The 24,054-nt window shown below is 35.1% G+C and overlaps 2 protein-coding genes and 2 pseudogenes across 6 annotated transcripts; 3 read left to right on the top strand and 1 right to left on the bottom strand.

The window, feature by feature from the left end:
* The first annotated feature begins 37 nt into the window (after window positions 1–37).
* LOC125203575 (putative late blight resistance protein homolog R1B-23) lies at window positions 38–2,878 on the top strand (annotated as a pseudogene). The gene is made up of 2 exons (XR_016135089.1): window positions 38–271; window positions 507–2,878. The product of XR_016135089.1 is annotated as a putative late blight resistance protein homolog R1B-23 (transcript).
* Window positions 2,879–11,075: 8,197 nt separating this feature from the next.
* LOC125201619 (CwfJ-like family protein) lies at window positions 11,076–16,782 on the top strand. 3 transcript variants are annotated; one of them, XM_048099806.2, is made up of 11 exons: window positions 11,076–11,141; window positions 11,801–11,875; window positions 12,134–12,542; window positions 12,650–12,795; window positions 13,030–13,218; window positions 13,299–13,463; window positions 13,753–14,139; window positions 14,467–14,546; window positions 14,653–15,016; window positions 15,635–15,847; window positions 16,080–16,782. In XM_048099806.2, exons 2-11 carry the CDS (start codon window positions 11,831–11,833, stop codon window positions 16,407–16,409), a joined length of 2,328 nt encoding a protein of 775 aa, XP_047955763.1. In that variant the 5' UTR covers window positions 11,076–11,141; window positions 11,801–11,830; the 3' UTR covers window positions 16,410–16,782. The 3 variants fall into 3 exon arrangements, with proteins under 3 accessions (XP_047955763.1, XP_047955761.1, XP_047955760.1); XM_048099804.2 differs by lacking the exon at window positions 11,076–11,141 and adding an exon at window positions 11,214–11,385 and having other exon boundaries at window positions 14,470–14,546; XM_048099803.2 differs by lacking the exon at window positions 11,076–11,141 and adding an exon at window positions 11,215–11,385.
* Window positions 16,783–17,719: 937 nt separating this feature from the next.
* On the top strand, window positions 17,720–18,836 carry SYP111 (syntaxin of plants 111). Its single transcript, XM_048102846.2, has one exon. It carries the CDS (start codon window positions 17,794–17,796, stop codon window positions 18,718–18,720), a length of 927 nt encoding a protein of 308 aa, XP_047958803.1. The 5' UTR covers window positions 17,720–17,793; the 3' UTR covers window positions 18,721–18,836.
* LOC125185344 (DNA repair protein XRCC4-like) lies at window positions 18,813–21,242 on the bottom strand (annotated as a pseudogene). The gene is made up of 5 exons (XR_016135027.1): window positions 21,007–21,242; window positions 20,792–20,934; window positions 19,654–19,782; window positions 19,272–19,394; window positions 18,813–19,140 (listed from the first exon to the last, which is right to left on the bottom strand). The product of XR_016135027.1 is annotated as a DNA repair protein XRCC4-like (transcript).
* Between the last annotated feature and the right edge of the window lie 2,812 nt (window positions 21,243–24,054).

Below are 24,054 nucleotides of genomic sequence, written 5' to 3' on the forward strand. Positions count from 1 at the left end.
TTTCTCTCTCTTAAGTATGAACATGAAAAAAAAAACTAAGAGAGAAATTAAGAGAAAGAAGTCTCACATTTTACACTCTCCCCGCCGATCCCAATCATCTCCCCAGCCTTCACGCTGCCGCGCCGCTTGCTTTCCTTTCCATCACCGGTTGTCCATCTCTGTCTCCCCGTCACACATTCTCACAGCTCTGTTTCTCGACCCACCGTTGTCCGACCGCCGCCAGCCTAACACCTCAAATCTCTCTCAATGTCTCTACAATTTCGAATCCTAGGTAAGATTCTTCCTCTACTACATTAATTTTGCTGCTAAACTTACTTATGGTATCCAATTATTGTTCTAAGTTTGAGAGTGAGGAACAAAAAAATCTGCCCATTTTTCCAAAATCATGTCTTTTGTAGAATTGTAGTAATAATTAAAATCATATGATATCTCTTTTCGATTGTTTAGATAATGGATTAAGGGTTTTACAAAAAAGTCTCAGTGATTTCCGGCCTCTCATTTTGCAGAGGTGGGTAAGAGCTTCTACTTATGATAGTCTTTGCTGAGTGCGAAATGTAAAGAGATGGATTAGAAAAATGGCTTACAATCTTCAATCCCTTATCACCATCCTAGAACAAATTCTTAATCCTGAAGAACTGCGTTGGAATGTTGGTCACAACAAACCACGACTCGAATCCTTACTCGAAAAAGCCAGATTTCTGCAGGAAATTCTTGAAAAGTCTTCACTTACAAAACTAGGAAGTTTGGAGAGGCAAATCAGAGATGCAGCTTATCAAGCAGAAGATATTATTGAATCAAGCATGTTTCATCAAATGCTTTACACCCCTCAAGGGATGAGGTTTACTTTCGTCACGCCATATCTACATAAAGTAACACAACGGCTTGATTCTGCGAAAGAACAAGTTGTGAAGCTTGTGGAGGGAAAGGCGATGCTAGCTCGCAGTGGTGCTTCTATCTCGCAACATCTTGAATATTTGAAGCATGTGGAGGTGGAAGAAAAGGAGATGTCGGCCATCAGTTCAATGAGTACTGGTGCACCTTCCTCGAGCTTGAACAAGTACTTGGTGGGAATTGATGAAGATCTGCTGCAGTTGAAGGATCGGCTTACAAATATGGAGCGCAAGCTGAAGATCATTCCCATCGCTGGAATGGGTGGAGTAGGAAAGACTACACTTGCTCGAAAGCTTTATGAAGATCTATTGATTGTTGATCGCTTTGATGCTCGTGCTTGGACCACAATTTCACAAGATTACAATATGCGGGCAATTCTCTTAAGCCTTCTTCGTTGCATAATTGGAAAAGAATGTGACCAACATGTTAATAAGGAAGATAATGAGTTAAAGCATATTTTGTATCAGAGCTTGTATTGGATGATGTATGGAGCACGAAATTCTGGGATGAGATAAGGATCTATTTTCCAGACAACAATGAGGGGAGTCAGATTGTGATCACTACTTGAGAATCAGGTGTGGGGAAATATGCCAACTCTTCGAGTCTGATGCATCATGTATTCATGTGCAGTTGCTAAGCAATTCTGAAAGTTGGAATCTACTTCACCAACTTGTGTTTGGAGAAGAGGATTGCCCTCTTGTGTTCCAAGAGATAGGTCAAAAGATTGCGAGAGACTGCGGCGGGCTTCCTCTAGCCATCAATGTGATTGGAGGGCTACTATCTAAGATCGAAAAATCAAAGGATGCTTGGGAGAAAATTGGGAACAGCGTCACAGCTGCAATTGCTCAATCAGATGAGCAGTTCTCTAGTATATTATCTTTAAGTTATAACCACTTGCCGAATCACTTAAAACCTTGTTTCTTATACATGGAACCTTTCCCTGAAGACTATGAGATTAAAGGATCTATTGAAGATGAATTGCCGAATCACTTGAAATCTCAAGATGAATGAGTTAGAGTTGTTGAAAGATGAGGACATGAAATATAGTGTTCTATTGAAGCTGCAAATGATTCGGCGCGTGTATCTAACTGACTCGGCAATCAGGAATGGTTTCCTCAAAAGCATTCCAAATATTAGAAAGTTGGGATGTAACATAATGGGAACATCCATGGGAATAGATCATAGCCATCTTCACAAACTCAAAATATTAAGAGTCTTCAGTAGTTGTCTTTCCAGAGTTATATTTCCTTGTAATATCAGAAAACTGTTTCTACATGATTGTGCAATAAAGCCGGGAGAGTTGACGACCCTACATAAGCTGGAAGTGCTCAAGATAAATAGATGCATGTTTGGAAGCGAGTGGGAGAGTTGCGATGGAGATATATTTTGCTCACTGCAGTTTCTATGTCTTGAAGAATTGCGTCTTGTGCGTTGGATAGCCGATGAGACCAACTTCCCTAGACTCCGCCACCTATTTATAGAAGACTGCCCGCATCTAAAGGAAATCCCTGGCGACATTGGAGAAATCCCAACACTCCAATTAATCGAGTTAGTAGGTTGCAGCGATTCTGCATTGGCCTCAGCAAGAAGGATTGAGGAGGTGCAACAATCTGAATACGACAACTACGATCTCAGACTTCGTATCTCACGTGATCACACTGCGAAAAGGTAAAAGCCAAGTTCATTGATTTACTCATTGATTGCATTTTCACATACATATCTCATCTCTACAACTTCAAGGTGTGGTTTCAGCAATGCTGATGAATCATGATACCAACTTCTGAACTTCCCAAGACCTTCGACTCTTTGTTAGTTGTTAACCAGGGCTGTTCTTGATGGAATTCCATGCTGATTTTGTAGTTTTTGAGGTTATTTTGTGAATTGTATTTCCACTTGTTTGATCTTGTATGGTTAGTGCTGTCCACAATATCTTGAATGTCAACTTTGAGCATCGTTATGAAATGGAGTACATCATTTCTGGGGCTTCTCTGGTATGTACTTCATTTTTTAAGTTACCCATGATTAAATTCTTGATTACTTAATTACTCTTCTGTTTAGAGCTCGAAACGATCATGTTATTCTTATCTTGTGCTTGAAAAGAGAGTATGAAGTTGTATGTTACGTAGAAATGTTATGTTGTGTTATTTTACTACTCAATTAGTCAATTCTAGTATCTTGGCTGCTGTTTTAGAGTTACTAAAAATGAAAATGTGTCATTTTAGTTGGGACAAACTATAAAAAGTAAAATGTGTCATCTTAGTTTGGACGGAGGGGTATTTATTTTGAAAATGATTAGGTGGTATTCAATTTCCTAGATAAAATAGTACCAAGATATTATAATCTAGGATTAAGATTATTTTAGTTAAAGGAAGTTTGAATATGATTAAATATCACATGATTATTTTGTGATTGAATTGTGGAATTCAATCTCATGAACTAAACATGCTACCTATTTAATCTCGAGATACAATCTTACAAATCAAACGCTCAATGAAATATATTATTCATGTTACTATTATTGAACATTACAAACTACACTCACTTTATACTCCTTCCGTCTCTAATAATTTGGCACAATTTGACCTGGCATGAGTTTAAGAAATATAGTACTCCCTTCGTCCCATAAAAGATGTCACACTTGTGGAACGACACGAGATTTTAGGAGGTTTTATTTTGTGTGTTAAATGGAGAGAGAAAATATTATTTTTATATTCATGTGAGAGAACTTTTTCCAAAAATGAAAATGTGACATCTTTTATGTGACAAACTAAAAAGGAAAGTGCGACATCTTTTGTAGGACGGAGGGAGTACTAATCAGAAAGTGAGTTGAAAAAGTTAGTGGCATGTGAATCCTACTTTTATATATTAGTTTATAATAAAACGTGGGTGAAAATGAGTTAGTGGATGTGGAGTCCACTATAAAAATGAGAAAAATGAAAGGTGATAAATTTTTAGAAACGAATAAAAAAAAATAAGTAATAAATTTTCAGGAACAGTATTCATTTTCACATAGTATGAACTTCCCATAGGCAGTTGCTATACTTTTCCAATAGTATCGATCGACAGTCAACTAATTAATGTTTTCAAGAACATGTGAAAATTATGTGATATGCTACGAAAAACGGAAAAGTCGATTGACCACCCAATTAAGCTTTATTTATTGGTGTCTTAACATGGGTCATGGTCTTGGACTCGTGAGTTGCATCTTTAGATTGACCTATTTAAGAAAATATTTAAATTAAATTATTTCAAACAACAACTTTGAATTGAATTACACCAAAATATACGTCTATAAGTGACGTTTTTTCCAAGTTATTGCAGTCACAAAAATAATAAATTCAAAATTCTAATTAACATTCGATTATTTTTACATACTTACATTCTATCATAAATTCTCAATTAGATTATGACTGTCAATTTATTTTTCCTTGTTTTTCATCAATATTATTTAAAGGCAAAAATTTATTATTTGTATTTTATTATTCTTTTTTAATGATTAGTCAATGTTTTAAAGTCTAAATGATTAAATTTACATTTACAAAATTGAGATTAAATAAATAATCATATATTTTCAGATATTTCATTAATATTTTCTTTTTATAAGTGTATATGCATAATGTGGTTGTTAAGGAGTATCATTTTATATTTAATTGTGTGCTACGACATAGTTTGAAACTCATTATTTTCTTTCTATTCAAAGAAAATTAAGACTATCAAAGTTGAAAGAAAACAAATTAAGAAATATATACTCCTATAATGACAGTTCCAAGAGACTTCCTAACTAGGAAATCCAAGTTGGTCTCATAATTCCTGCATAGATTCACATTTGTCGGCCTATTCCCATTTTTTAAACTCCAATCTATCAAAACTAGGGCCGGGGAAAAATATCGAAATACCAAAATATCGGCCTTATCGTACCGAAAAAATATCGAAAATACCGAATTTTCGGTATACCGTGACTTTCGGTACGGTATGATACCTTACCGAAAGATTCCGGTAAGGTAACGGTATGAATTTTCAAATACCGCGGTATACCGGTGCATACCGAAATTCGGTATATACCGGAAATTAAGGTATATACCGTTAACTAAGGTATATACCACAAAAATATAAATACAATTATATATAAAATATATTTTATATATTTTTAAATTATAAAATCTATTGTGAAACATAAATATAATTATGAATAAATTATATTTAATTTATTTATAAAATTATAAAATATAATTAATATTCTAAAAACTCTGATTTTCTATTTTAATTGATGTTGAAAGTCAGGTATACCGCAAAAGTATGGTATACCAAACTTCGGTACGGTATACCGAAAATGAGGTACGGGTATCGGTATGAAAATTAGTCATACCGAAAATACGGTATACTGAAAACTTTGGTAAGATAAAGGTTGACTTTTTTGCATACCATATTAACGGTAAGGTATACAGTATGGTGGTTTCGGTAAGGTATACCGTACCTACCCACCCCTAATCAAAACTAATTGGAGTTTATAGTTGAAACTTTAAAATCTTTAGAGATTATATTTACTCACGGCTCACGCACTTTGGGTGAATTAACCTTTCAATCTAGCTAGGAGTATTAATTAAAAGGAAAATGTAATTGAACTACTACCACTTAAAAAACGGCTTCAAAAAAAATTACTTATAGCTTTAAATATACTACTAATACTTTAAAAAATGTTTTCATTTATGTGTCTCAACCCAAATCAGAAGACGCAAATAGATTAAAACAATTTATCACCAACTTAGAGACACTCTCTTTTGTATCTTAAATTGTGACGTAATTGCATCTTAATTTTTGTATTCTTACGCACTTAATCGTTAAAACATGCACTTAAGAAAGAGCAAAACCACACGTTAAGTACAATTCAAAAACACACTTATATATTAGTACTACATTTTTGGTAGTATATACATTGCAACTAAGCCATTTCATATGGAGTATAGTTTATGAAACTTTATTTTAAAAGAAAATTATACCATAAAAAATTATTTTTTTTGAGATATTTTAGATTTGTTCATTGTCACTGAAATGGCACATATATCATTAAATAATATAAAATCTACATCATTATAACAATAAATTGATTTCATTACATATATTATATCTATGACATTACAGCAATGAATCTACACATAACATTGTCGATTATTCCATGAGTATAAAAAAGTTGATTCCCTAATTTACATTTATTGTATAAAATAGTAAATCTTATAAATATGTCACGTGACATAATTTAAAGGCAAAACACATCCTTAAGTCCGTGTACTTTGATTATTTATTTCAATAGATCCCTGTACAATTTTTTCGTTTTAGTAAATCCTTGTATTTTTATATTCGATATATTCCAATCCTTATTTAACGGTTTCCGCTATAAAATAACACAGCATATATTAATTATTTAAATATAATCCATCTAATATCCTAGTTGAAAAATATCAGCATAACATAAATATAATTAAAAAGGCAAAAAATTTAAAAATAAAACCTAAAATAGCGCACAAAGACGAGGAAATTTGTTGTTTAATTATAAGCGTTGGAACACATTCCGTTAAATAAGGATTGAAATATATCGAATATAAAAGTATAAGGACTTATTAAAATGAAAAAATTGTATAAGAATCTATTAAAATAAACAATCAAAGTATAAGCAGTTGTGTTTTGCTTAATTTAAATGGTTGGCCCTAATATAAAGGCTATAATTTGTACACTTTGTTTTTTCTTTGTGATTTATAGCTAGATTTTGTTTTGAGATTTGTTACTTTGCACGATGCAATTAGACATTTGAATTCTAATTTGTCATATGTGGAAACCTGGAACACAAGTTTACTTTGAATTTGAACAGTATTCGATTCTGAAATGGTATTATAAATTCAACTATAACAACGAAAAAAGTCCCTTAATGTAATTTAATCACGTAAGTTATTTGGAAAACCAGACATAAAACTAGCTTATTAATTATTGCAAATATTACAATTACGTATCAATCATGTGAATATGTCTATGTTTATTAGGTTGTATAGTCTATAAACTAATTATATTCATTCGAAATAGAAACTAAATTAAAAATAATGATTTTGTGTCATCGAAAATTTAGTTTTTGAGATAAATCATCCAACCAATGTTAAGTTGGGGTCAAAATTAATAACAAGAATGGATACTTAAGTTGAAATTAAATCCTAACTTTTTCCAAATTTCAAATCTTATATGGTATGCTGAATGACTCATTACTTAAAACAATCAAAGCCCAAAAATTCTTACTTGTTAATAGTCAATTAAACCTATCAACAACTAGAAAATTAGTAATCTCATTTTGCCTCCACGGTATAAATATTCGTATCCCTACCATCAAATAATCACACATTTTTTAACAAATGAAGAACTTCAATATTGCACTAGTTTTAGCTCTAAGCTGTCTTTTATGCTTTGAGATGGGCCAAAGCAGCAGATTATTATTGCATGATGAAGCAATGAGTCTTTTCATGAATTCCCTCGAAAGAGGTCCCGTCCCTCCCTCCGACCATTCGAGCTGCACTAACATCCCTGGCAGCAGCGGTGGCACCGGATGTCCCATCAAGGAAATGCACTTTGCCGGTCGTCGTCGCGCCCATGCCCCTCCGCCTTCATTTGGAGCAATGACTCTAGAGAAATGAAGATCTTTGCTTTGTAAACTTTAAAGTAGGTAATTTAAGCATATGGCAAAGAATTATAGGAATATTATTTTATTTTATTGTTAAGTTATTTTTTTATAATTAATTCCTTTTGTGTATTATATACAATAATACAAGGCGTACGTGAAGTAGTAATCATGTTAATACCATATATCTGTATGGATTTCAGCTGATTCATTGTAATATGAATTTGTATATATGTATATTTGTAATTTGCTGTATTATGATCGATTTTAGACCAGCATTATATTAAAAATGTTCCGATTAATTTTTTATTCGCAAATCAACGTTTCTATTTAAAAGTAATGCTATAAATGCATATTAAGTTTGATCATCGAACCTAGTACAACAAGCAATGAAAAATTATTACAAATTAATTAAAATGCAACTTGCAAATGAGTAAGCCGTTCAATTTCCCTGCAATAGTTTGTTAATTGAATTTCGTTTCATTAGGCTTAATTATTAGCTCAAACATTCTAGCATAAGTTTCATAAATAATCTCCTATTTATGAAAAGAAATTTACTACATTTCTGGGCATAAAAACTAACTAATTATGTTCAGAAAATTGATAATATTATATGCGGAGTACAATTTAAAGTAATAAAAATCAATTTGATTAATCCTCAGTTCGACTCAATTCTTAACTACATTCGATTAGCAAATGTCTTGGAAATTAAAACGAAAATACTTTCACCATACACAGTCAAAAAAATAGAAACGGATACGTAAATCTAAATACTATAACTGTACTATACTATTTTAACCTGTGTATTTGATACGTATACTCAAAAAATAATAAGTTAGGCAAAATATAGAGTGGGCTAGCTGGAAAGTTAATTAATATTAAATGCGCACTAATCTCGAATTATGTAATAAACTTAATTACGTAATTAGAAGCTTAATTGGAACCAACGTGGATTCTCCAAAGCTGGCGGTCATATCTTTATCAAGAACTCCTTCGGTCCGCCATTAGGAGTTCCCGTTTACTTTTACTATAAATGGTAGATATACCTCACTTTTACTATAATATCTCACTTTCCACTAACTTATCACACTTATATTCTATTATAAAACTAATACTCCCTCCGTCCTATATATGTCACTTGAGGCTTTTTTTCAGCACGAGATTTAAGAAAATTGTGTTTAGTGAGTTAAATAAAGTAAAAAAGAGAATAAAGTAAGAGATGATAAAGTAAAACAAAGAATAAAGTAAGTGTGATTAGATGTTTTGATTTTGGTTAAAAAGATAAATGACTCAAGTAACTTGGGACAACCCAAAATGAAATACGACTCAGGTAACTTGGGACGGAGGGAGTATATAAAAAATAAGTCACACATTTCACTATCTTTTCTCACCCACTTTCTTTTATACTCCTTGCATCCGCCATTAGGAGTCTCGATTTACTATTTTAGTTCGTCCGTCATTAGGAGTCCCGATTCATTTTTACTATAAATGGTAGGTATACATCACTTTCAAAAAGTTGGGTTTCCCACGAACTTTGAAATTGGCAAATAATATCATGAACTTAACCCCGAGTTTGTTATTTCCCACCAATGAAAAAATTCTGGCAAATAATGTCATGATACTGATTTTTTTCGTAATTTCTCGACAACAACTTCGAGAGTTTCATGATTTTCAATATTTGAGAATAGTTTTTCTTAAAGCACACCCTCCAAATTTGTTCTTTAATCTATTAATATAACCAGAATTTTGGCACTGTTGGGAAATAACAAACTCGTGGTAAAGTTTGTGATATTGTTTTGTAGTTCGTGGGAAAAATCCAACTTTTTTCAAAGTTCCATGATATCAGGTGTCAATATCTCTATATAAAAATAAGCCCCATATTCCAACTATCTTTTCTTACCCACTCTCCTTTGCATTTTTTAAAACACGTGTCAAACTCAAATATGACTCCTAATAGTGGACGGAGAAAGTATTTCTTAAAACGAATGTTGAACTCAAATGAGACTTCTAATGGCAGACGGAATGAGTATCAACAATTATTATCTGTGGTAGGCTTTGTCAACGGCACATTTACATGTTCGTCACAATTGCTTCCGAATATTTAACTATTGATATAAACATAGTTTTGTAGGGGTGATATAAACATCTCGCTTTTTTATAATGGTATAATTTTTAAGTAGAGTTAAAGTGAATATTTTTTAATTAATAATGTTTCTCATTTACCTTGTGGACTTGATTGAATGATAAAAAAATGTCTTATCTAACGTATCGTCTCAAATCAACCTCTGCCATGAATGAGAAGAATCCGTGAGAATTCCACATTTTGTGAGAAATGAGAATAGCGAACAAATACACAAAATAAAATCGACGAACAAGCACATTAAATAACAAGGAGTTGTTACAAATAAATACTCTTTGTCAAGTGAAACGATTAAGGCATGAAAATAAAGAAAGTGATGTGAGGCTGTCCGTGAATAAAAATAAAAAATGAGAAAATAATATAGGCAAGTTTAAAAAGAATAAATTAAAAAGATTAGGAAAATAAGTTGTAGTACTATAAAAGAATATATTCATCATAAAATCTAGGAATGAAAAACTTAGAAAACAAAATCATCTTTATTTTGGGCCGGCCCATTGGGTAATGATGGAAAACAAAAAAATAAAGAAAATTTCTCTGTTTTCGGCATATCGCCCTTCTGCAAATCGCCCACCTAAATCGTTTATTCGGAGCGGGACTAAACTTTAATTCAATTTATTATTGTCTAAATTTTAAAAATTAAATCGAACTTAAAATAAAAATCTGCAATCAAATTAAAAAATCTAGTAAGGTATCCATAAAAAATACTCCTAGTTCAATTTGTAAACGGTATGATTTTAATGAGAAATTGATACGGTAATAAAGATAAGGAGAAAAATAAGTAAAGTAAGAGAATTATAAAGAAAAAATAAGTAAAGAGAAATTTTCTATTTTTAGAGATGAGACATTTTATTTCGTGGACATCACAAAATGAAACTAAAGTACTTGGGGTTGTAATTTGTTTGTACTAATTGTTGTAATTTGTTATTTGTCATTAATTTGATTTTATGAATTCAAATAAGTACTCCATTTGTCCCATTAGAAATAAAACGTTTTCCTTCTTGGTCTTTTCCAATAAAAATGAAACGTTTCTAAAAATAGTAACAATACTCTCTCTACTTTTTCTTCTCTATTATTTTACTCTCTCTTCACTAACTCACAAAACAACACTACACAAAATCTCTTGCCGAAAAACAAATGTTGCATATTTAATGGGACGGAGGGAGTATATTCTAATTGTTTTATTTAAGTTTAATAGTAGTATCATCATTTAATTTAAGTGAATACAGTTAATTTAATTAAGTGAAGCCATTTAATTAAGTAATACAGATATTTAAATAAAATAAATTAATAATACCATTAACCAAAACAGAATAGTAATTACCTTTTGAATGTGTAAAGTAGTAAAATCAAATTCCATATAAGATAAACCCAATTAATCGTATTCTTCTTCGTGAAAACGAAAACGTAATTTTTTTTCCTCCTGCAATTTTTTCTTCGCCGCAGTTCGTCTTTCAGGTAATTTCATTCACTCTTTTCTCTCATCTCAAATTACAACAAAAATTAAGCCTTTCAATACAATAGATATTAAGTCTCTCGATACAATAGACATAGCATGTGGGCGGGGGCGGCTATGGCCGGGTTATGGATTTGCTAGTTTGCAATCGATTTTGGAATACTTGTATGTTTTAGTTTCGGTGGAATGGAGTGTGATGAAGATGACAATTTGAGACCACATTATGATTTATTTGACTGCATTTTGGTAATTATCTCTGTTAAATTAGATCTGTTTTGACACAATTTGAATACAGCAGTGTTTGATAACTTAACCTAACTATTTGAAAGTGTGAAATTATATAGGTTTTTGGAGAAATTTAATTGGGGATACAAAGCTGTAAACTTATTGGAATTGAGCTCAATTTTATTAGTCACTAGCCATCAACTCCACCAACTAGGCTGTAGTTAAGGGCTTAACAAGCCCCTTATTGGTTCAGCAATTTATAGTTAGCTTTTTATGTTGTCTGTCTTTTTCTCAAAGGTAAAAAACCCAATGACTGATAGAAGCTGTGGATTTCTTGTGTTTGCTGATATTATTGTTTCATCTTGTTTCGTATAAGGCTAGTATACTGTACTGCTTTTTATTAACTTAGCAATTAACTTGCTTTATTTCTCTGTAGCTTTCTGAATTGACATTTTCGGGAGGAACTATGTTTTCTGGATTGAAGTTCATACCACGGGATCATATTGATGAAGTAAGTGTCATCAAAGTGCTATTTTACCGCTTGTGTGCTTTAAATAAGTTTATAGCACAATATCCTCCCAAATAAATTTGTCCCATAGTGTAGCTAACTATCCTTGTTGGTTATGCATTTCTGTGCTTTTATCAGCTTCATATGATATGCAATTCAAATGCTTACCTCATGTATTGGGTACTATCGTATACAGTCATCACCATGTATAAGAAAGTTTTTATTTTGTATTCCTAACTTTTTGCTTGGTTTGTATTTAAGGAAAAAGATGGGAAGTCCTACAGCTCAAGAAAAGAGAAAAGAAAATCAGGAAGTTCCAAGGAAAAGCTTGGAAAAAAAAGTAAACATTCCCGGTATAGTAGCTCTGATGATGAAGGCACTGAAAGAATAAAGAGTGGATCTAGAAAGAAAAAGAAGTGGTATGATTCAAATGAGGATTTGTCTTCATTTTCTGATGAAAGTGATAGCCAAAGTGAAGGACATGATCCTAAGAGGCATAAGAATCGAAAAGGAGAAAAGAAGCATGAGCACAGAAGTAAGTTAAAGAAGAAGGCTAAGAGTCGGAGAAGAGACTATTCATCAGAATATAAATCAAGTGGTGATTCTGAAAGTGAAAGGTCAGGTGAAGAAAGGGGACATCATAGAGGGGAAATGGAAAATAAACTGACCAGTACGTATAAATTAGTATTTACTCTTACAATATTTTTAGGATTTTATTTTTTGGTGTGTATGTGTATGTGTGTGATCTCTCTAAATCTGCTTGGCCTTTTATATCAGCTGGTAGTAAAGGATCTCAATCACAAAGTTCAGACCTTTTACGAGAAGAAACCGGATTGGGATGGATGCTTCGGCCAAAGAATAGTTCTGATGAGATCTCTAATAAGTCCTCTCTTGTTGAGCCAGAAGAAGCTTCAGTTGAAGAGGTATACTTCCTAACTTATGTCAGCTCTTGCTTCAAGAACTAAAATGAAACCATTAAAGAATGTTATGTTCAGTAGATATTATGATTAGCAAAGTAAAAGAAATATTTCTGATAGTAACGTGTTGGCCCTTCCAGGTTTTTGTGCCACATATGTTATTTTGATTATAGTTGATGTCATCGAACTTCAGCTCATGAACTTCATCTTTTTTTATTTGAACTGTTTTGTGATCTGAAGATAAAGAAGGATAATCCTAGAGAATTGAATCCATACCTGAAAGATAATGGGAGTGGTTATCCTGAAGAATCTGATAGTAAGGCTGGGCAATCTACTACAGTTGTTGGTGATGGAGGTGCTAGCTGGAGGCTTAAAGCTTTGAAAAGATCAAAAGAGCAAGCAGCCCGTGAAGGACGGAACCTTCAGCAGGTATGAACATTGGAACAGTAGGCTGTCTATTCAATCATTTTGCGTAATCTTTAATTCAGTTGTTTTTTACACTTTTACAGGTTGTTGAAGAACGTTGGGGTTCTATGGGTCAATTTGCAGCTTCTGTGGGTTCTCGTGATGTTGCATCAACTCATGCCCATCTTCAAGCCATAAATCACAGGAGAAAAGGGTTGATGAAAGAAGAAAAAAAGAATCTAGATGTAGAAAGCAATAGTGCTGAAAAGGTATTGGCTCCTCATTTTTCATTACATCGTTAAACTTATATACTTTTGGTGAAACATGATTGCATTTTTTTCAATAAAGAATCTAACCCGAAACTCTAATTTACCATTTTGTTTAAATCATCATAAACAAAATCAGGTGGATTGCTTTTTATCGTTATATGATTGAACTCATGATACTCGTAGCTTTATGTTCCTTCTCAAGGCTACACAAATTGTGATTATGTCTTGTTGAACTAAAAGATATGGTCTCTATACGCTGACTTTTTTTTTGTCTAACGATATTTGTCAGATTGACAGAAAGGACATAACCCCTCGGCATTCTAAAATGAAAATGCCCAAAGTTCATGATTCTTTATCTTGGGGAAAGCGTGAAAGGAACAAAATGTCAGCTGAAGATAGTGCTCTTGTCTCTGCTGCTATGTCTAATTTAAATAAGTTTTCTAATGATGGAAATTTTATGGCCGCATTTATGAATAAGGAGGAGAAAAGTGTAGATCAGAGCAGTTCTTCAAAGTCTGAAGCAAGAGCAGACTCTTCTGCTTCAGTTGATTTTGCATTTAGAGAAAATAAAGAGGATGTTGGAACATTGGGGCCTCCCATGAGTGCAAATCAGTTGGCTGCCAAAGCCTTGCAACTTCGTTTGAAGGGAAGGCACGAAGAAGCGGAAAAACTGATGGTAATAATTTTTTTCATTCTTCAATGGGTCATTATGTATCTCATTAATTGCTCCTATTACCGATGTCCTCGGATAAGCATATGGTATTTCTCAATCATGTCGATATACTTCTGAAACTCTGGCTTGTAGTTTGGTCCACGTAGTGACGTAAATTAGTTTTGTTATTAGAAATCAGTAGAAGGCTTAACAAGTGAATCTTTTACTATGCATCCACATTTCTTTTCCTCTATGGTTTTACCTTAGTTGCAGGCTTGGTTTGACAGTTTAAACTTTTCTATGTTCTTTTTGTTTTTCCAATTGATGTCTGATGTCTGACCCCTTATTCAGAAGGAAGCTGAGAATATCAAAGGAAAACAGGATGCTGGTAATGAATCAAGTAGACCACAAATTGATGGAACCACAAGCAGGTGAATTTTCATTTTATGCCTCATTCTCGAATCCTAATCTGTTGGCGTTTGGTTTTAAACCTTTTCATCTGCCTCTTACATCCTAATTGGTTACATATTTGGTTAGGTATATTATGCATGATGTATCAGCTAGGCAAAAGAGGAAAGAGGATGATGGTGATTTGCATCTAGCTCAGAGAATCGCGCAGAATCAACGTTTCAGCATATCTAATCAAGCTGATGAAGAATATGACTATGACGATGGTCCTCGGAAAAAGACTCGGAAGAAAGGAGGGGATAGCAGTCGCAAGTCATCTGAGATCACTAATTCGGCAAACCGCATTTTAACTCAGCAGGAGCGCTGCCAATTTTGTTTTGAAAATCCATCAAGGCCCAAACATCTAGTGATTTCCATTGCAAACTTTACCTATTTGGCGGTGCCTCATCAGCAACCAGTCGTCCCAGGTCATTGTTGCATTTTGACGTTGCAGGTAACTTCAAAGTGAATCAATTTTTTTTTTCTGTATGAATTTTTGCTTCACAGCTTTTCTGGTTTTGACTTATGAGAATTTTTGCTTATATGAATTAACTGCCAGTCATTATAAAATATTTGCAATTTAAGGAGTTTAGATTAAGTTAAGAAAAGAGCTTTTTTTTCTTTGCCTGTGTTAACTTCTTCTAGAATCCTTTTCTGAGCAACGGAAACTCAATTACATGACATCAGAGGTTTTCTTAAAAGGTTTGAGAATCGGGAGAGGCATTGAGAGGATTTGTTTAAGAATTGATAATTAAATTAAATGTTCAAAAACTTGTTGGAGGTGAAGAATTGGGAGATTTATTTTTCTGGATCCCTGATCAAACACATCCTGTCAGTTCCTTGATGTTCTACAAGTTGTCAACCAAACATCCTCGATTAGACTATGCTGCTGTGTGTGCTTTGATTCTAACCACATTTTGTTAATTTTTCACTCATTACTCATCACTTCCAAGAGCAAAAGTTTCCCATCCTAAAGTTGTTGATATTGTATTCTGACTAGATTGTAATCTAAGTTTTGCACTGATGTCTGTTATTGATTGTTACCTTATGCCTGTTCATTTCACTCTTACAGCACGAGATTTCCACGAGAACTGTTGATAATAATGTGTGGGATGAAATACGGAATTTCAAAAAATGCTTGATAATGATGTTTGCAAAGCAGGAGAAAGATGTAGTTTTCTTTGAGACTGTAGTGGGGTTGGCACGACAAAGACGGCATTGTTTGGTTGAATGCATACCTGTGCCCCGGGATATTGCTAAGCAGGCACCTCTTTACTTCAAGAAGGTCAGTTCATCTCATATTGATAATCTTTTATGTGATATTCCTTCTTACCAAATGTGTATCAGAGACTTCTGAAATTTAGGGATTGGTTTGTTTACCTTGCATATTGATCATCTTTTATGTGACGTCTTCTTAAGTCTAGTTATAGTTGCATCAGGTTGATAGTTTTGATGCTTCTGCAAATGATTGAAAATTTGCCGAGATACTTATTTTCGAAATGTATAATATGCTGCAGGCAATCGACGAAGCTGAAGATGAATGGAGTCAACACAATGCTAAGAAGCTCATTGACACAAGCGAAAAGGGACTGCGTGGTTCAATCCCCAAAAACTTCCCATATTTTCATGTTGAATTTGGACTGAGCAAGGGATTTGTCCACGTAATAGACGATGAAAAGGATTTTCCAGGCAACTTTGGCCTCAATGTAGTCCGGGGCATGCTGCAACTGCCAGCTGAAGATATGCATGGACGTAGGAGGAAGGAGTCTGTCGAGACACAAAAGCAAGCAGTTGCCAGTTTTGTGAAGGACTGGCAACCCTTCGATTGGACAAAGCAGCTGGACTAATCTGGTGATTGATTTTGCTGATGTCTCTCAGTCAGGTTTCGTGCTACTTGAGGCATGCTATCGATGATCAATCCGGTCGTTATCTTTCCATCTTGTGTTGTTATATATGGTGATGATCCTCACTTCTATCAAACATGTTAGTTGGAGAAATAGGATGGGAGATAAAACTCCGTTCGAATGAATGCTGTGAGTCTGGCTGGTGCTTCAGAGAGTTGGGGTCAAGTTTGATGTAAATTGTCGCTGAACAATGTTGAATTATAGCCATGATACTTGATTTTAAGGTTAATATTGTTCTTTTTTTCATAAAGAACAACATTTTCTTAATGAATAATTGTAAAATAAATCAGCTAAATTATACACATTTTATGATCAATTATAGTATTCCGTGTCATTTGATGCACAAATCCATTATATAAGTACGGAGCAGTAATTAATAAAGTAATTATTCTACCAACGCGCAATGGGGTGACCTTAAGGTCACTAGAAGACTTTGACCTTAATTCGCAAACTTGGTCGAGCATGATTAGTCGGATTCTGCTAAAGGCGTGTTCGGTACATCTGTAATCAAAGAAAATAGAAGAAATTATTCCGTTTGAAAATATCCGTCAACCGATATTTATAGATGGATTAGCATCCAAACTTTTCTGCAGCTTTTCTTTTTCTTTTAAATCAAATATTAAAAGCAAATACACTTATAAAAGAAATGATATGGTGGTATATATCTCATGTGAGCAATATTTGTCAACATCACATTCATTTAATCTAAATTTACACAACATCCGTCCTTTGAAAATAGCAACTTTTAAAACGGCATAGATTTTAACGCACAATTAGTAAAACAAGAGACCAAAAGAAAAAATTATTAAAGTCTTGTTAATGGAGAATTAGTTCTAGTACATCACTGGAGAGAAAAAAAAACTTTTCTTAAATTAGAAATGCATAATTTTAAGAGACGTGCCATAATGAAAATAGTCGTTATTTTTAAAGAACAAATGTAACATTATTAATTTTGCAAATTACTTTAATTAACTATTTTTTAAATTGTTTAAAATTATAGAGTAATAAGTAAAATATAAAATTAATACGCACCATCAAGTATAAAAACAAAAGTAAATATACAAAAAAAACATTTTATTAAAATACATTTTTGCATCGGTTACGATATTAAATACATTCATCGGATCCGATAGAATTGCCAGATGAAAAGTATATTGTCGGCTTCAAATAAACTAGCCGTTGCTTCCTCAACTTCAACGGCTATTCCAATTTAAATCTCAATCTATTCAAATATATTCAGTACTGCTCTCTCACTTCATTCCACCAATCACCTCTCTCTCTCTCTCTCTCTTTACACACACACAGACACACACACAAGCAAATCAAGATGAACGATCTGATGACCAAATCTTTCACGAGCTACGTCGATCTAAAGAAGGAAGCCATGAAAGACCTCGACCTCGAAATGGGCGTGACGACCCCCATCGACACCAACCTCACCTCCTTCCTCGAAGAAGCCGAGCAAGTCAAGCAAGAGATGGCCGCCATCCGAGACACCCTCGCCCGCCTCCAAGCCTCCCACGACGAGGGCAAGTCCCTCCACAACCCCGACGCCCTCAAGTCCCTCCGCGCCTCCGTCAACGCCGACATCCTCTCCGTCCTCAAGCGGGCCCGCGCCATCCGCGCCCGCCTCGAGGACATGGACCGCTCCAACGCCCTCAACCGCCGCCTCTCCGGCTGCAAGGAGGGCACCCCCGTCGACCGCACCCGCTCCGCCGTCACCAACGGCCTCCGGAAGAAGCTCAAGGAGCTGATGATGGACTTCCAGGCGCTGCGCCAGCGGATGATGACCGAGTACAAGGAGAACGTCGGGAGGCGCTACTTCACCGTCACGGGGGAGCATCCCGACGACGAGGTCATCGAGAAGATCATCTCCGGCGGCGACGGGAACGGCGGGGAGGAGCTGCTGTCTAGGGCCATCCAGGAGCACGGGAGGGGGAAGGTGGTGGAGACGGTGGTGGAGATACAGGACCGGCACGACGCAGCCAAGGAGATCGAGAAGAGCCTGCTGGAGCTGCACCAGATATTCCTCGACATGGCCGTGATGGTGGAGGCGCAGGGCGAGCAGATGGACGACATCGAGCACCACGTGATGAACGCGCAGCAGTATGTGAGCGCTGGAGCGAAGAACCTCAAGGTTGCGAAGGATCACCAGAGGAGCAGCCGGCGATGCTTGTGCATCGGGATCATACTGCTGCTAGCCATTATTCTTCTTGTTGTCATCCCCATTGCCACCAGTTTCACTAGATCGTGATGGAATACTATTCCTTGATATGTTTGTTTTTGCTTTCACTCTCGTGAGATGAATGTATCCATTCATGTATAATTTCTTGTAATATTTGCAAGTATGAGAAGTAAATTTCATTTCAATTCGGAGTTTTTTTTCAATGTACATACAATATCACAAACCCTATGCTCTCTTACTTCCTTTTTCTACCGCGGGGCTTAGAGGTTGGGGCGTTTTTAGAAGAGGAAACGCCACCATCTTTTGCTGGGTCCTCTTCATCTTCTTCATCCTCTCAGTCCTGTCCGAGGACACTTGTTCTTTTTCACTTTCTTCACCACTATCTGAGGACACTTCTTCTTGAGGGGAATTTTCAGCTGAGGGCTTTTTGGAGAGCCTATTGCGTAGCGTTCTCAGTTTTGCTTTCTTTGAGTTCAAGACCTGAACAAACTGCAAGAAAAATTGACATGTTATGGCAAAAATTATGATTACACTTGTAACACTCACAAGACAAAAAATATAAAATATATAGGAGACGGTTGAGGGAGACGCAGTCACGGTCAGGAGCCTGGAAATTGTACCTTTCCATATATTTCAGATTCAAACTCTGATTTCTCACTGCTGAGTTTCTCACTTTGTGCTAGGCACTTTTCAGCCTCCAGTTTGAGCTTGTCAAACGACTGCGATTTCCATACAACCTCCTCCTATTCAAAAAAGAGAACCATATCAACAGCGATCATAGTTTGTTCTTTTGTGTAAGAGAGTGAGAGAGGATAGAGTTTGTGTGCATGTAGTCTACAGTTAGTTTTCACAAGATCTATAAAAAAACTAAGCAAGTGACAATTTTGCACATATATAAAGAACTCCTGCCAAAAGAAAATAGAATTGGATCTGCAGCGTAGCACGTTGCAAGGGTTATAATGCGATAGAGCGCAATATATGATATAAAGTCTTCTCTCTTACACTCAGCTTTATGTTAGCATCCATAAGAAAGTCCAACACATCCACTGTGGTTTGTTTGCTATTGGGCAAAGGGTGGCATTTCCACCGCCATTCCAGTTTCATACCTTCCTTCTCAAACGTCCACGATAACTGCAAAATCAGAAACCACGCGTAAAAAAAGTAATCATTGGATATTTTTCCTATCCCTCCAATAGGAAGACTGTTTTCACTTATTGTTGATAACTCAATATAGTAACCTCAAGTTTGGTGAAAAATAAGATATTCTGATCGACAATATCAATGGTAGAAGAAGGAAGGTTTTGGAGGGCTTAGATCTGCATGAGAATTTTATTATGACAGAAAGAGGTTGTAAAGAAAATGCTTACAAATAGAAAAAGTACGTAGTAGCTTTACTAGAAAATGAATAGGCTGAACTCATTTAGAAGTCTGATTTTTTTACTTAGTCAACTAATCGACTCCTCCCACTCCTGATTCCATCAAAATAGACACAGAATACCCAACTTTGCATTCGCTTTCATTAATGCATCAAATACTGAAAAATGACATAAATCCGCCCTTTCGTTCGTATAGTAGAGAAACCTCACTTCATTTTGTAGTTAACAACAAAATCCAACTCTCTACATAGATTTTGTTAGTACAAGAAATTCCTAGAAAAATCCATACACATGGGAGAATCAGCATAGTTCCTACAAGCTACACCATAAAAATTATGACTTCAATAGTTTTATGGTAAACAGAGTTCATTGACACATGTTAAAATCAGCATAGTTTGCGAATGAGAACATAGAGAAAGTTTCACAGATATAACTTATCATTTACTTATATCATCTCAGAATCAATAAACTCACTCGGCCATAGAAATCCATAAATCTACCATGTCAGTTTAATGTTAATTAAATGATCACTATGTGAACTGAATCCTCATATCAAAATCATGAGCATTTTCTACATCCATTTTCATATTATTCCCAAAGTCTCCATTTTTCAGCCTTACTACACAAAAAACCATCGAATTCCCCCAAATCAGAGCACAAATTAAAACAATCCCTACAAATTACACAAAAATTGAATTCACGAAATTCCACTAAATAACTGAACCAATTGGTAAGGAACAATCAAAACGAAAGCTCAAACATACCCGTTTGCATCCGCCTCCAGCATCCGAGAATCCGTAAACGGACCCGGGTTGCTGAAAGCCGAGATACCTCTCGGCCAAGTCAATGTAGTACGGCGCCGTTTGGTCCCAGCACGACGCTCTCTCCATCACCTCTTCCTCAGTAGCTTTCCCGCATACAAAAAATAATCAAATCAATAAATAAATTCAACAAATTTGGCTACCATTAGTGTACCTACCATGGCAAGTCCAAGCCTGGAGGCCGTCGGTTACGGAAATGTCGAATCGGGTCGGGTACCAGGTACCCTTCACAAAAACGGGTTCAGGTACGCCGCCGCCCATCGGTAATTGGAGCTTCAAGCATGTGTGCTTCGGCGTTTCCATTTTTCTCGATGATGAATTTCTGCGAGCTTGCTGTTGGCGGTGTGTCGAGGAAGCTTTTACAGAGAGAGAGAGAGAGAGAGAGGAGTTCCCGCTTTGTTAATCCATATTCAATTTGCATAAAAAGGCCCAAATCTAAAAAACCTAGAAAATTGGTAGCTCATATGTAAGCCCAACATCATAGCCCAAATATTTTCATTTCCATCTGTCTACAATTTATTTTAACGAGAATCAACAATGATTCCCCATCTACTCGTGATGACAATTTATTTTAAAGAGAATCAACAATGATTTCCCATCTACTCGTGATGATTCGAACCTCTGATCTCGGTTGAAGGAAAAACGTCTTACCAACTGAACCGCACTTTATTGTCATCCATATGTCTATAAAAATCAGTGAAATATCCCCTACATCTTATAATTAATGGTTGGAGGGGAAGTGTGAAATCAACTAAGATATAGTGTCTTCATCGTTTGCCTCTATTTGTTTCCTTAGCTAATTATCAGGATCCTAACTAGGTTTGTATATGAGTCGAGCCTAACCGAGTAGAAGAATATTGGATTTGGTTGGTTGTCAACGGAATTACGGTAATCTGCATTGGAATATTCCATCGACGATAGTCAATTACTACCTCCGTCCCACATAAATGTCACATTTTGCCTTTTCAGTCCGTCCCACAATAAGAGTCACATTTCACTTTTACTAAAGCATTCCACCAACCAATTGTACTTACATTTTATTATAAAACTAATATATATAAGTGGGACTCATAGTCCACTAACTTATTCAACCTACTTTTCTTTACATTTCTTAAAACTCGCGCTCACAATAAATGTGACATTTAATGTGGGACGAATGTAGGAATTTATAGTAGTTCCCTTCATTAGCATTTATTATTTAGGACATTGTGTGTAGAATTGTTAGGTTTTAACTGGACCACCAGTGTTTTAACATTGTTTAACCATGAACCGGCGGTCGCAGTCCAAAAAAATTGGCAAAAAAAGAAAAAGAAAAAATTGGCTCAAAACTCGAAATAATTGGCAAAAAATATTGAAAATCATGAAAAAACCCACCAATTTTGAACATAAACTGAAATGGCAAGTTTTCGATTCAAAACTAGACCATAAATAGGGTTGTCAGTCCGGTTACGATTCCACTCCCCTTGGAACCGGAACCGGCTAGAACCCTACTTGCATGTTATAGTTTTAACAAGCATCACAAGAAAAGCATTTACATGACATGTGGGGTGATATGCTCATGTTCACTATGTAGGTAGACACTAATTAGGTTATGACATGATTTGGACCACTTTAATTTCAACAAACTTTTTAATAGTGTTTGCAATTCATGAACAGCCCAACATTGATCTTTCTTCCCACATGACTTTGTCAAACCCCTTTACATAGATATTTGTAGATTTTGTCATTTTCAAAGGTAGAGAAGTTGAGTTTGATGTATCTATCATTTTTGACAATGGCCGATCCAGAATATAATTTTGGAAGAGATTACTTTATTGAATTATAACTCTAATTTCACTATGAGATAATACGGGCTCGATAATATATGAACACTAAAGCACTCGACTCGGTTCGATTACACCCCTAACCAAAATTTACATCTTCAGAAAGCATACTAGAGCATGTTCAAGAAAGATTCATTCTTCTCCTACTTAATTAATTCTCTTTATAAGTACTCTTCTTTATGGAGACATCCTTAACCACCACATGCACCATTTATTTGTTGCTTCATCTTTAAGGTTGGAATCACTCGAAATTGGTAAATAACGGCTTCATTTATGAATGTTGTCTACTTCTGCCTAAACTCACTGCTTTTTACTATTAGTGGAATGTAGAAGTAACACTCTTCACACAATAATTTCTCTTAATTGTTTATTACTGATTAAATATAAAGAAACAATCTTTAGTACTAATAACTTCTTTTTTGCTGATAAGACTGATCATGGAGCATTTCCCGAAAATAACATGCTTTTGATCTGTGTAATGTTTACACATTGAGCTGAAAATGGCATAACATTGAACCCATATAGACTATGATCATTTTTATTGGAGAGTAGGGTTAATTATAGTATACGGCTGACCTTTGGCCCGTGTTGCAAAAAATAGAACGACCTTTGAAATATTGCAAAAACGGCCTGATCTTTTTGCAGCGAGTTGCAAATATGGCCCGATCGAGCCTACATTTCCGCACCGGAAATTTTGACACGGAAATTGTAATAAATTACGTGGAAATATATATACATATACTCATTTTGGTCAATGCTCGAATATATTTATCGTTTTCCAACACGGTACGTACAAAATTAGGTGCGACTTGGTAAGTAAATTTTGTTTGATAGTAGGAGTACAAGTTAGTTATAAGATGAAAAGGTTGTGTGACAAAAATGGTGATTTTGTTTGAATTCCAGTGTGTGAAAAGCATGAAAGTACAAAGTGGAAATAATTGTCAAAAAAGAAATCCCTTATCCCCCTTCCCTTCTCTCCTTCACACAAACACATGTGTATATATAAGTCTCCTTGAAACATCAATGCATGGAGACATCAAGATCCACTTCTTCAAACCCCTCAAGGATACTAGTGATGAGATGTTCAGGGGAATGTTGTCTGGTTCGAGAACATTCTAGCTTCGATCCATATATGTGCAGAATGATCTCGGACCAGGCTTCATTCCCCTCAGCTCTCTTAAACTTTTCTCATTGCTCATCACTCTAGGTATGTCTTTTCTTGATGAACCCAAAATTTTTGTATATTGTTATGAATTTGCTCAAAAGTTTTTCTTTTGGGGCTGATGAAGATATGCTGGGAATTCAATCCAAGGTAATGATATGATCTTCTGACCCTTGAAAGTAATATCAAAATTTGGATTAAGAAACTGTCATTTGGTTAAA

Source organism: Salvia hispanica, chromosome 2 (genome assembly GCF_029641045.1).
Source record: "Salvia hispanica isolate PSC_SH4W2 chromosome 2, Shi_PSC_v1, whole genome shotgun sequence".
NCBI classification, from domain to species: Eukaryota; Viridiplantae; Streptophyta; class Magnoliopsida; order Lamiales; family Lamiaceae; genus Salvia; species Salvia hispanica.